At 53.3% G+C, this 13,703-nt stretch overlaps 1 protein-coding gene across 1 annotated transcript in view; it reads right to left on the reverse strand.

The window, feature by feature from the left end:
• Positions 1 to 12,907, reverse strand: part of C2H20orf96 (chromosome 2 C20orf96 homolog) — a 35,986-nt gene extending 23,079 nt beyond the window's left edge. The window contains 4 exon segments of the mRNA XM_060233189.1: positions 427 to 554; positions 3,893 to 4,031; positions 7,612 to 7,692; positions 12,841 to 12,907. Of these exon segments, the coding sequence (XP_060089172.1) occupies positions 427 to 554; positions 3,893 to 4,031; positions 7,612 to 7,671 (327 nt within the window). The 5' untranslated portion in view covers positions 7,672 to 7,692; positions 12,841 to 12,907.
• Positions 12,908 to 13,703: the final 796 nt, after the last annotated feature.

Below are 13,703 nucleotides of genomic sequence, written 5' to 3' on the forward strand. Positions count from 1 at the left end.
TCTGGGGTCTCAAGCTGAGGTATTTCACGCCTACTTGACTGGACCCTTTTTAGTTGGAGATGCCGGGGATTGAACCTGGGACCTTCTGCTTCCCAAGCAGATGCTCTGCCACTGAGCCACCGTCCCTCCCCTGCTCTCTGGGGTCTCAAGCTGAGGTATTTCACGCCTACTTGACTGGACCCTTTTTAGTTGGAGATGCCGGGGATTGAACCTGGGACCTTCTGCTTCCCAAGCAGATGCTCTGCCACTGAGCCACCGTCCCTCCCCTGCTCTCCAGGGTCTCAAGCTGAGGTTCTTCACACCTACTTGCCTGGACCCTTTTTTGGAGATGCCGGGGATTGAACCTGGGACCTTCTGCTTCCCAAGCAGATGCTCTGCCACTGAGCCACCGTCCCTGGTGCTACTGGTAGTGGCGGTTCCACATACCTGCAGGATCCTGATGTTGATCATGCTCTTGGTAAGCTTCGCTTCAGCTCCCTTCGCTGTGCGCTGACCTGCCTTCCCCCTCCTCGAATGCATATTTTTCGAACGGGATGCCGAAGAGGATTTCCTCCCTAAAACGAAACAGGGCGTTATTCCTCTGGGTCACAGCTCAAGGGAAGCCCTCAGACATGATACAAATTATGGCGGTGAGCAGCTTTTAGGAAGGAAAAGCCAGTGTGGTGTACTGGTTAAGAGTGTAGGACTGGTACCCGGAAGACCCAGGTTCGAATCCTCACTCATGTCACAGAAGCTCTTGAGGGGGGGGCTCAGACTAACTTACCTCACAGTGTTGTTGTGAGGATAAGGATGGAAAAAAGGAGGAGGAAGATATTGGATTTATAGAAGAATTGCGGATTTATACCCCGCCCTTCTCTCTGAATCTGAGACTCAGAGCGTCTTACAATCTCCTATATCTTCTCCCCCCACAACAGTCACCCTGTGAGGTGGGTGGGGCTGAGAGGGCTCTCACAGCAGCTGCCCTTTCAAGGACAGAATCTCAGAGCGGCCTACAATCTCCTTTCCCTTCCTCCCCCACAACAGACACCCTGTGAGGTGGGTGGGGCTGGAGAGGGCTCTCACAGTAGCTGTCCTTTCAAGGACAGAGTCTCAGAGCGGCCTACAATCTCCTTTCCATTACTCCCAAACAACAGACACCCTGTGAGGTGGGTGGGGCTGGAGAGGGCTCTCACAGCAGCTGTCCTTTCAAGGACAGAGTCTCAGAGCGGCCTACAATCTCCTTTCTCTTCCTCCTCCACAACAGACACCCTGTGAGGTGGGTGGGGCTGGAGGGGGCTCTCCCAGCAGCTGCCCTTTCAAGGACAGAGTCTCAGAGTGGCCTACAATCTCCTTTCCCTTCCTCCCCCACAACAGACACCCTGTGAGGTGGGTGGGGCTGAGAGAGCTCTGACAGAAACTACCCTTTCAAGGACAACCTCTGCCAGAGCTATAGCTAACCCAACCCAGCAGTGGAGGAGTCAGGAATCAAACCCAGTTCTCTCAGATAAGCACTTAACCACTACACCAAACTGCCTACTCGACTCTTCTCTCTGAATCAGAGTGGCTCACAATCTCCTTTATCTTCCTCCCCCACAACTGACACCCTGTGAGGTGGGTGGGGCTGAGAGGGCTCTCCCAGCAGCTGCCCTTTCAAGGACAGAGTCTCAGAGTGGCCTACAATCTCCTTTCCCTTCCTCCCCCACAACAGACACCCTGTGAGGTGGGTGGGGCTGAGAGAGCTCTGACAGAAACTACCCTTTCAAGGACAACCTCTGCCAGAGCTATAGCTAACCCAACCCAGCAGTGGAGGAGTCAGGAATCAAACCCAGTTCTCTCAGATAAGCACTTAACCACTACACCAAACTGGCTACTCGACTCTTCTCTCTGAATCAGAGTGGCTCACAATCTCCTTTATCTTCCTCCCCCACAACTGACACCCTGTGAGGTGGGTGGGGCTGAGAGGGCTCTCCCAGCAGCTGCCCTTTCAAGGACAGAGTCTCAGAGCGGCCTACAATCTCCTTTCCCTTCCTCCCCCACAACAGACACCCTGTGAGGTGGGTGGGGCTGGAGAGGGCTCTCCCAGCAGCTGCCCTTTCAAGGACAGAGTGTCAGAGTGGCCTACAATCTCCTTTCTCTTCCTTCCCCACAACAGACACCCTGTGAGGTGGCTGGGGCTGAGAGGGCTCTCACAGAAGCTGCCCTTTCAAGGACAAGCTCTGCCAGAGCTCTGGCTGACCCAAGGCCATTCCAGGAGATGCAAGTGGAGGAGTGGGGAATCAAACCCGGTTCTCCCAGATAAGAGAGCTCTGGCTGACCCAAGGCCATTCCAGCAGATGCAAGTGGAGGAGTGGGGAATCAAACCCGGTTCTCCCAGATAAGAGAGCTCTGGCTGACCCAAGGCCATTCCAGGAGATGCAAGTGGAGGAGTGGGGAATCAAACCCGGTTCTCCCGGATAAGAGAGCTCTGGCTGACCCAAGGCCATTCCAGCAGCTGCAAGTGGAGGAGTGGGGAATCAAACCCAATCTCCCAGATAAGAGAGCTCTGCCTGACCCGAGGCCATTCCAGGAGATGCAAGTGGAGGAGTGGGGAATCAAACCTGGTTCTCCCAGATAAGAGAGCTCTGGCTGACCCAAGGCCATTCCAGCAGATGCAAGTGGAGGAGTGGGGAATCAAACCCGGTTCTCCCAGATAAGAGAGCTCTGGCTGACCCAAGGCCATGCCAGCAGGTGCAAGTGGAGGAGTGGGGAATCAAACCCGGTTCTCCCAGATAAGAGAGCTCTGGCTGACCCAAGGCCATTCCAGCAGCTGCAAGTGGAGGAGTGGGGAATCAAACCTGGTTCTCCCAGATAAGAGAGCTCTGGCTGACCCAAGCCCATTCCAGCAGCCGCAAGTGGAGGAGTGGGGAATCAAACCCGGTTCTCCCAGATAAGAGAGCTATGGCTGACCCAAGGCCATTCCAGCAGCTGCAAGTGGAAGAGTGGGGAATCAAACCCGGTTCTCCCAGATAAGAGAGCTCTGGCTGACCCAAGGCCATTCCAGCAGCCGCAAGTGGAGGAGTGGGGAATCAAACCCGGTTCTCCCAGATAAGAGAGCTATGGCTGACCCAAGGCCATTCCAGCAGCTGCAAGTGGAGGAGTGGGGAATCAAATCCGGTTCTCCCAGATAAGAGAGCTATGGCTGACCCAAGGCCATTCCAGCAGCTGCAAGTGGAGGAGTGGGGAATCAAACCCGGTTCTCCCAGATAAGAGAGCTATGGCTGACCCAAGGCCATTCCAGCAGCTGCAAGTGGAGGAGTGGGGAATCAAACCCGGTTCTCCCAGATAAGAGAGCTCTCGCTGACCCAAGGCCATTCCAGCAACTGCAAGTGGAGGAGCGGGGAATCAAACCCGGTTCTCTCAGGTAACAGAGCTATGGCTGACCCAAGGCCATTCCAGCAGCTGCAAGTGGAGGAGTGGGGAATCAAGCCCGGCTCTCCCAGATAAGAGAGCTATGGCTGACCCAAGGCCATTCCAGCAGCTGCAAGTGGAGGAGTGGGGAATCAAACCCGGTTCTCCCAGATAAGAGAGCTATGGCTGACCCAAGGCCATTCCAGCAGCTGCAAGTGGAGGAGTGGGGAATCAAACCCGGTTCTCCCAGATAAGAGAGCTATGGCTGACCCAAGGCCATTCCAGGAAATGCAAGTGGAGGAGTGGGGAATCAAACCCGGTTCTCCCAGATAAGAGTCCACATGCTTAACCGCTACACCAAACAGGCTCTCCGGATTGGGTCCCAATTTTGGGGAGAAAGGCGGGGTACAAATGAATTAAATCTCAGGAGTACATGGACTGAAAGTCCTCTGGGCCAAGAAAAGCCATAGCATCCAAGGGCTCCTCCAAGAAGGCCAGTGGGCAGAGGTCAAGCAGCCGTCCAGACCTGATGGTTTGTCTTTGGGCTTCTGGGGGGAAGGCCTCCTGCTTTCTTTCTTCGTAGCCCCTGCTGCAACAGGCGGCAAGTAAACCTTGACAGAAGCTGCCTTCTTTGTTGCGCCGTACCGTTGCCATTGGCTATAGTCCTGAGCATGAGCACAAAAAAGACACACTTTCATCGCACTCAGAAACAGAAACTCTCTGGTAAGGAAAAGCAACAACATTTTTTCCCGAAAAGGATTCCGGGGGGAACAAAGTTAGAGTCCCATGGCACCTTCAGGACCAACAAAGTTTTATGCAGAGTGTTGTTAAGTGCTGCACAGACTTCATTGATGATGAGCTCTGGGTTCCTTTAATCAGAACATCAGCCCAGCCTCCTGTCTCACTCAGTGGCCAACCATTTCCTCTGGAGGGCCAGCAACAGGGAACAGAGGCCACGGCCTTCAAATAACATCAGAAGAGCCCTGCTGGGTCAGACCAGTGAGGGTCCCTCTAGTCCAGCATTCTGTCTCACACAGTGGCCAACCAGTTCCTCTGGAGGGCCAACAACAGGGCAGAGAGGCTGAGGCCTTCGTAAGAACATCAGAAGAGCCCTGCTGTATCAGACCACTGAGGGTCCATCTAGTCCAGCCTCCTGTCTCACACAGTGGCCAGCCAGTTCCTCTGGAGGGCCAACAACATGGCAGAGAGGCTGAGGCCTTCAGAAGAACATCAGAAGAGCCCTGCTGGATCAGACCACTGAGGGTCCATCTAGTCCAGCCTCCGGTCTCACACAGTGGCCAGCCAGTTCCTCTGGAGCGACAACAGGGCCTTCAAAAGAACATCAGAAGAGCCCTGCTGGATCAGACCACTGAGGGTCCATCTAGTCCAGCCTCCGGTCTCACAGTGGCCAGCCAGTTCCTCTGGAGCGACAACAGGGCCTTCAAAAGAACATCAGAAGAGCCCTGCTGGATCAGACCACTGAGGGTCCATCTAGTCCAGCCTCCGGTCTCTCACAGTGGCCAGCCAGTTCCTCTGGAGCGACAACAGGGCCTTCAAAAGAACATCAGAAGAGCCCTGCTGGATCAGACCAATGGTCCATCTAGTCCACCACCCTGTCTCTCACAGGGGCCAACCAGTTCCTCTGGAGGGCCAGCAACAGCCGGGCATAGAGGCCGAGGCCTTCCCCTGATGTTGCCTCCTAGCACTGGGATTCAGAGGCTTACTGCCTCTGAATGTGGAGGTTCCCCTCAGTGAACATGACTAGTAGCCACTGATGAATCTTTCCTCCGTGAATTTGACTAATCCCCTTTTAAATGGCACCCCCACCTTCATACTCCTCCATTAAGTTACAGAGCAGCACTCTGCACACGAACTTGTATTCACAGCACCAAGGACTAGGGTTTGGAGGCCCTCCTCCCACTTCAGGGTCATCAGAAAGTGGGGGGGGGGGAAGGGAAACGTCTGCTGGGCACTCCATTATTTCCTACAGAGACCGATTTTCATAGGGGATAATAGAGAATTGTCCCATAGGCCTCTGGGTGGGTGGCTGTTTTTTAAGGTAGAGGCACCAAATTCTCAGCATAGCATCCAGTGCCTTTCCCCAAAGTACCCTCCGAGTTTCAAAAGGATTGGACCAAGGGGTCTAGTTCTACGAGCCCCCAAAGAAGATAACCCTATCCTTCATTATTTCCAATGGAGGGAAGTAGGGTTGCCAATCCCCAGGTGGGGGCAGGGGATCCCCCGGTTTGGAGGCCCTCCCCCCGCTTCAGGGTCATCAGAAAGCAGGGAGAGGGGAGGGGAGGGAAATATCTGCTGGGAACTTCATTATTCCCTATGGGGATGTATTCCCATAGGAAATAATGGAGAATTGATCCGCGAGTATCTGGGGCTCTGGGGGGGCTGTTTTTTGAGGTAGAGGCCTCAAATTTGCAACGTAGCATCTGGTGCCTCTCCTCAAAATACCCTCCAAGTTTCAAAAAGATCGGACCAGGGGGTCCAATTCTACGTGCCGCAAAAGAAGGTGCCCCTATCCTTCATTATTTCCTAATGCATTTAAAAGGTGTTCAGTCCCTTGAAATGTCATGGCTAGAACTCCCTTTGGAGTTCAATTGTGCTTGTCACAACCTTGCTCCTGGTTCCACCCCCAAAGTCTCCTGGCTGCACCCCCAAAGTCTCCTGGCTCCACCCCCAAAGTCCCCAGATATTTCTTGAATTGGACTTGGCAACCCTAGAGGGAAGGCATTTCAATGTGATGGCCAGCACTCCCTTCGGAGTTCAATTATGCTTGTCACGCCCTTGTTACTGGCTCCACCCCCAAAGTTTCCGGGCTCCACCCCCAAAGTCCCCAGATAGTTCTTGATTTGGACTTGGCAACCCTACCAAGGACTCATCACGCATGCATGAGCACATCACTATGAATGCAGCTTAGGCTTCCTGATCCCCAGGTCCCAGAGGGGGATCCCCCACTTTTACAGGCTTCCCTCCTCCCCCAGCCAGCTGGCCGGCGGGGGAAGCCCCGCCCCCACAGCCATCATGCACCTCCATGAACGATTCCCATAGGGAACTATGGGGAATTGATCTGCGGGTATCGGGGGCTCCGGGGGAGGCTGTTTTTTGAGGTAGAGGCACCAAATTTTCCTTATAGAATCTAGTGCCTCTCCCCAAAATACCTCCCAAGTTTCAAAAAGATCGGACCAGGGGGGTCCAATTCTATGAACCCCCAAAGAAGGTCCCCCTAGCCTTCATTATTTCCTATGAAAGGAAGGCATTTTAAAAGATGTGCTGCCCCTTTCAATGTGATGGCCAGAACTCCCTTGGAGTTCAATGATGCTTGTCACACCCTTGTTCCTGGCTCCGCCCCCAAAGTCTCCTGGCTCCACCCCCAAAGTCCCCAGATATTTCTTGAATTGGACTTGGCAACCCTAATGCAGCTGTCACACACCCCCCCCCCCAGTATCATCTCCCAGCTGGCTCACAACTGTAGACCTGTGCCCCAACAAGAACTGCCTGTGTTTGCCTCATGAGCCCTGCTGCCGCGTTCCTCTCAACACGCCCTTTCCGCGTGCATCTTTCTAGCCACGGCAGAGGTCAATCCACGGTGCAGAGGCCCCAGACTCTGGCCCCAGCAGAAGAAGAAGATATTGGATTTATATCCCGCCCTCCACTCCGAAGAGTCTCAGAGCGGCTCACAATCTCCTTTCCCTTCCTCCCCCACAACAGACACCCTGTGAGGTAGATGAAGGTATTGGATTTATATCCCGCCCTCCAATCCGAAGAGTCTCAGAGCGGCTCACAATCTCCTTTCCCTTCCTTCCCCACAACAGACACCCTGTGAGGTAGATGAAGGTATTGGATTTATATCCCACCCTCCACTCCGAAGAGTCTCAGAGCGGCTCACAATCTCCTTTACCTTCTTCCCCCACAACAGACACCTGTGAGGTAGGTGGGGCTGAGAGAGCACTGCCATAAGCTGCCCTTTCAAGGATCTCCAGCGAGAGCTCTGGCTGACCCAAGGCCATTCCAGCAGGTGCAAGTGGAGGAGTGGGGAATCAAACCCGGTTCTCCCAGATAAGAGTCCGCACACTTAACCACTACACCAAATTGGCAGGGGGCAGACAACAAGAACAAGCAGAACTCCTGTATATTTAATTTGTGTTGCCATCACGGGCACGAGCGTGTCTTTCCGATCGAGGCCGAGGCAGCCGGAGAGGATCTGAGTGCCATCGCTGCGTTTCTGGGACTCACGGTCGCTTTCAAGGTACTGAGGAAGCTCTTGGGAAAAGCATCTAGTTTCTTCAGGGCCATCTTTGGAGCTGCTCCGAAGCACTGCAGAAAGAAACACACCGGGGCATTTCTTAAAAATGCATGGCCATCGCTATATCGCTATTAAAACCAGGGGTCATTTTGTTGAAAAAGAGGTGGTGGAGCTCATCCAGGGATTGTCATGCAGCTGCACATACTATTCAATGGACAAGGAGGTGGAACTCTCAGAAGGGTTCAGGAGCCGTGCTCCTGGGAGCGCCCACTGAATCTGAGGCCTGATTAAAACAGAAGACGACCACCACCACAGATTTATATCCCGCCCTCCACTCTGAATCTCAGAGTCTCAGAGTGGCTCACAATCTCCTTTATCTCCTTCCCCCGCAACAGACACCCTGTGAGGTAGGTGGGTCTGAGAGGGCTCTCACAGCAGCAGCCCTTTCAAGGACAGCTCCTGAGATAGCTATGGCTAACCCAAGGCCACTCCAGCAGCTGCAAGTGGAGGAGTGGGGAATCAAACCAGGTTCTTCAAGATAAGAGTTCACGCACTTAACCACCACACCAAACTGGCTCTCTTACAGCCCAAACACGTGGTTACCCTCCAAATGCCTTGAAACTTCAGCTGACCATTTATGGTTGCCAATCTCCAGGAGGGAGCGGGAAACAGACACAAGTCTCTGTGAAAAACCAGCCTCAAAAGTAATTACAAATAGTACAAGACGGGATCCCATCTCTCTCTGTCCCCATAAGGGCTGCCGAGACAGCTAAGAAATACATCATACTTTGAAAGCGTTTGAAGCTCCTGAGAATAATTAACTGAGACCCTGCAGCTTGCAGAAGCCGTTTTGTGAAACAGGGGGTCAAGTGCGGCCCTGTCGCGTTGTGTGCCTTGCTGCACTGAATTATCTTACTGAAATATTGTTGAAGAGACCTTGGAGCGCTGGACCCCTTAGAAGAACCTACCTTCACCACAACCTGAACTGCATTTCTGGACTCTCTCAGCATTGATTTGTTTATTGGGAAACTTGAGCACCGGTATGGCCACTCTATATTATTACTTTGTATTTACTTATAAATCACTTGTACGCTTTGTAATTAATTTTGAGGCTGGTTTTTCAGAGACTTGTGTCTATTTCTCGCTCCATTTTTCTGTGATTCTCTCTTGGTTGCCTAATCTCCAGAGAGCCAGTTTGGTGTAGTGGTTAAGTGTGCGGACTCTTATCTGGGAGAACCAGGTTTGATTCCCCACTCCTCCACTTGCACCTGCTGGAATGGCCTTGGGTCAGCCAGAGCTCTGGCAGAGGTTGTCCTTGAAAGGGCAGCTGCTGTGAGAGCCCTCTCTAGCCCCACCCACCTCACAGGGTGTCTGTTGTGGGGGAGGAAGGGAAAGGAGATTGTGAGCTGCTCTGAGACTCCTCGGAGTGGAGGGCAGGATATAAATCCAATATCTTCATCTACCTCACAGGGTGTCTGTTGTGGGGGAGGAAGGGAAAGGAGATTGTGAGCTGCTCTGAGACTCCTCGGAGTGGAGGGCGGGATATAAATCCAATATCTTCATCTACCTCACAGGGTGTCTGTTGTGGGGGAGGAAGGGAAAGGAGATTGTGAGCTGCTCTGAGACTTCTCGGAGTGGAGGGCGGGATATAAATCCAATATCTTCATCTACCTCACAGGGTGTCTGTTGTAGGGGAGGAAGGGAAAGGAGATTGTGAGCCGCTCTGAGACTCTTCGGAGTAGAGGGCGGGATATAAATCCAATATCTTCTTCTACCTCACAGGGTGTCTGTCGTGGGGGAGGAAGGGAAAGGAGATTGTGAGCCGCTCTGAGACTCTTCGGAGTGGAGGGCGGGATATAAATCCAATATCTTCTTCTTCTTCTTCTTCTATCTTCTTCTTCCAGGAGGGGGCAGGGGATCCCCCAGTTTGGAGGTCCTCCCCCTGCTTCAGGGTCACCAGAAAACCAGAGGGGGGGGGGGAGGGAGATGTCTGCTGGGCGTGTGAGACTGATTCCCATAGGGAATAATGGAGAATTGATCTGCGGGTATCTGGGGCTCTGGGGGGGGGGCTGTTTTTTGAGACAGAGGCACCAAATTTGCAGCATAGCATACAACCCCTCTCCTCAAAAGACCCTCCAAGTTTCAAAAAGATAGGACTGTGGGGTCCAGTTCTATGATCCCCCAAAGAAGGTGCCCCTATCCTTCATTATTTCCAGGGGAAGGAAGGCATTGAAAAGGTGTGCAATGCTCACATTCAATGTGATGGCCAGAGCTCCCTTTGGAGTTCAATTATGCTGGTGACAACCTTTTTCCTGGCTCCACCCCCAAAGTCTCCCGGTTCCACCCCCAAAGTCCCCAGATTTTTCTTGAATTGGACTTGGCGACCCTGCCAGAGACTGGGCTTTTGGGTTCCAATGCACCCAAAATCTTTGTCCCATCTTCAGCTCAATACAAACTTCCTTAATGCAGTTAACCGGTGATACGCTGTATGCCCTGTGGTTTATGGTCTTATGTTCCACAGCAGGCATCCAGAAAGCCTATGAGCCGCCCCTGTGTGGCTTGGGACCAGAGTTCTTGAAGGACTCCCACTTTTTTTCCATTCCTCCCATTCCGAAGAGTCTCAGAGCGGCTCACAATCTCCTTTCCCTTCCTCCCCCACAACAGGCACCCTGTGAAGTAGATGAAGATATTGGATTTATATCCCGCCCTCCAGTCCGAAGAGTCTCAGAGCGGCTCACAATCTCCTTTATCTTCCTCCCCCACAACGGACACCCTGTGAGGTGGGTGGGCCCGAGACAGCTGACAGAAGCTGCCCTTTCAAGGACAACTCCTGCGAGAGCTATGGCTGACCCAAGGCCATTCCAGCAGCTGCAAGCGAGGAAGTGGGGAATCAAACCTGGTTCTCCCAGATAAGAGTCCGCGCACTTAACCCCTACACCAAACTGGCTCACCTCTACCCCCCTCACCTCTTCAGGGAGCCCATCCCACAGAGCCAGACGCAGGGTGGAAAGTTGAGTTGTCTGTTTTTAAAATATTTTTATTGTATTTTATTGTTTTATCCCATGTTGTACTCCGCCCTGAGCCCTATGAGGAAGGGGCGGAATAGAAATATACCAGGGGTGGCCAACGGTAGCTCTCCAGAAGTTTTTTGCCTACAACTCCCATCAGCCCCAGCCAGCATCACCAATAGCTGGGGCTGATGGGAGTTGTAGGCAAAAACATCTGGAGAGCTACCCTTGGCACCCCTGAAATATACTAAAACAAATAAAATAATAAACAAAGTTGTGGCCCTCCTCTCCAGCCCTGCTCCCTGCCCACACAGGTGAGACGGGATGAGCCAAGGAAGGGCTTTCTTGGCAACCTGCGGGCCCTGACCAAAATGCAGGCTGCAAAGTCTTGTAAGGATGGATCCCAGGCAACTGCAGCTTGATTGGTTCACGTAGCTTTGGCTTTTGTTTTAAGTGGGTCTTCAAAGGAAGAAAGGAAGCAAGAGAGAGGGAGAAAGGAGATAACAGCTTAGGGTTGCCAATCCCCAGGTGGAGGCCAGGAATCCCCCAGTTTGGAGACTGTCCCCCCCCCCCAGCTTCAGGGTCATCAGAAAGCGGGAGGGGGACATCTGCTGGGCACTCCATTATCCCCTATGGAGACTGATTCCAATAGGGTATAATGGAAAATTGATCCGCGGGTATCTGGGGCTCGGGGGGGGGGCACAGTTTTTTGAGGTAGAGGTACCAAATCTTAAGCATAGCATCTAGTGCCTCTCCCCTAAACACCCTCCAAGTTTCAAAAGGATTGGACCAGGGGGTCCAATTCTATAAGCCCCAAAAGAAGGTGCCCCAATCCTCCATTATTTCCAGCGGAGGGAAGGCATTTAAAAGGCGTGCGGTCCCTTTCAATGTGATGGCCAGAACTCCCTTTGGAGTTCAATTGTGCTTGTCACACCCTTGCTCCTGGCTCCACCCCAATGTCTCCTGGCTCCACCCTCAAAGTCTCCTGACTCCACCCCAGTCTCCTGGCTCCACCCCCAAAGTTTCCTGGCTCTACCCCAAAGTCTCCTGGCTCCACCCACAGTCTCTTGGCTCCACCCCCAGTCTCCTGGCTCCACCCCCAGTCTCCTGGCTCCACCCCCAGTCTCCTGGCTCCACCCCAAAGTTTCCTGACTCCACCCCAGTCTCCTGGCTCCACCCCAGTCTCCTGGGTCCACCCCCAGTCTCCTGGCTCCACCCCAAAGTTTCCTGACTCCACCCCATCTCCTGGCTCCACCCCAAAGTCTCCTGGCTCTACTCCAAAGTCTCCTGGCTCCACCTCAGTCTTTTGGCTCCACCCCCAAAGTCTCCTGGCTCTACTCCAAAGTCTCCTGGATCCACCCACAGTCTCTTGGCTCCACCCCCAGTCTCCTGGCTCCACCCCAAAGTTTCCTGACTCCACCCCAGTCTCCTGGCTCCACCCCCAGTCTCCTGGCTCCACCCCAAAGTTTCCTGATTCCACCCCAGTCTCCTGACTCCACCCCAGTCTCCTGGCTCCACCCCCAGTCTCCTGACTCCACCCCCAGTCTCCTGACTCCACCCCCAGTCTCCTGGCTCCACCCCAAAGTTTCCTGACTCCACCCCAGTCTCCTGGCTCCACCCCCAGTCTCCTGGCTCCACCCCAAAGTTTTCTGACTCCACCCCATCTCCTGGCTCCACCCCCAGTCTCCTGGCTCCACCCCAAAGTTTCCTGACTCCACCCCAGTCTCCTGGCTCCACCCCCAGTCTCCTGGCTCCACCCCAAAGTTTTCTGACTCCACCCCATCTCCTGGCTCCACCCCCAGTCTCCTGGCTCCACCCCAAAGTCTCCTGGCTCTACTCCAAAGTCTCCTGGCTCCACCCCCAAAGTCTCGTGGCTCCACCCCCAAAGTCCCCAGATATTTCTTGAATTGGACTTGGCAACCTTAGGACAGCCAGTTGCTCGGGGGTCTGATAATTCTTCTAGCGTGCAGATTGGAATGGATATATAACGGTTTAGTTATTTATTCCTATACAACGGCTGTTTGGAGACTGGCAACCCCGCCCAGAGGCCTCCTGCCCCAACCTCCTGCTTCCTCCAGACGCCCGCCACGAGCCCCGAAAGGCCCAGCCGCCCTCCCCGGGCCTTGCCCCCCAGCAGCCGGCCTCCTGAGATAGACTGCCCCCTGAGGCGGAGGCTCCGCCGTCGAAGGCCTCCTCCATCTCCCCCTTTACCTGCCGCCCTTTCTCGAGTTATCCCGTCTCCTAGCAACCAGCGCCACAGCGGCTCCATGACTACCGCGCGAACTACGGAAGCCCCAGCGGCAGATATGGAGCGCGTACGAAGAGGGCAAAGCGGGGAACGGAGTTAAGGGACAGTCAATAAAGTACATCGGGCTTCTAAAAAAATACGTTTCTTTTGCTTTTCCTGCTTTGACTGGAAGCCTTCGTCTTCCGCGCGCTCTTCGTGTTCTGGAGGTTTTCTGAAGGCATGGTCCCGTCCCTTCCTACAGGTCCCCGAACTTCCGCCGGCCAAAAACCAAGTAGTTTGTGGATGACCCCCCTGAGGCGACCACGGCGGGCGCTGAACCCTCGCCACGCCCACTCCGTCGGCAGCCTGCGCATGCGTACTCTTTTTCTCTTACTGGGCAGATCCAAGCGGGTAGCCGTGTTGGTCTGGAGCAGTAGAACAAAGTAGGAGTCAAGTCGTACCTCTAAGACCAACAAAAGATTTTTCAGAATAGAAGCTTTCGTGTGCATGCACACTTCTTCAGATGAGAAATCAGATGCATATCTGAGAGCAGAGCTACATATAGCTGGTAGACAGTGGCTTGGAATGCAAAACGGTACAAATTTAAGATCCAACGACAGAATAGTAAAATTAACAGATTGAGCAAACCTTTGATCTGGGTAGCATGAGCAGGAGAAAGCAATAAAACAGTAACATGTCAAAATGGGAGAATGTTAATCACTCTATTGTTATAAGCCTGGGCCAAAAATGAGGGCATTTCTTTCTCAGAAGTTTTTCCCATCCGACTAATTTACCTTTTAACATGTAACATACATATAGTTTGCCATTAGCAGAAAAATACATTAAA

Source organism: Heteronotia binoei, chromosome 2, assembly GCF_032191835.1.
Source record: "Heteronotia binoei isolate CCM8104 ecotype False Entrance Well chromosome 2, APGP_CSIRO_Hbin_v1, whole genome shotgun sequence".
NCBI lineage: Eukaryota > Metazoa > Chordata > Lepidosauria > Squamata > Gekkonidae > Heteronotia > Heteronotia binoei.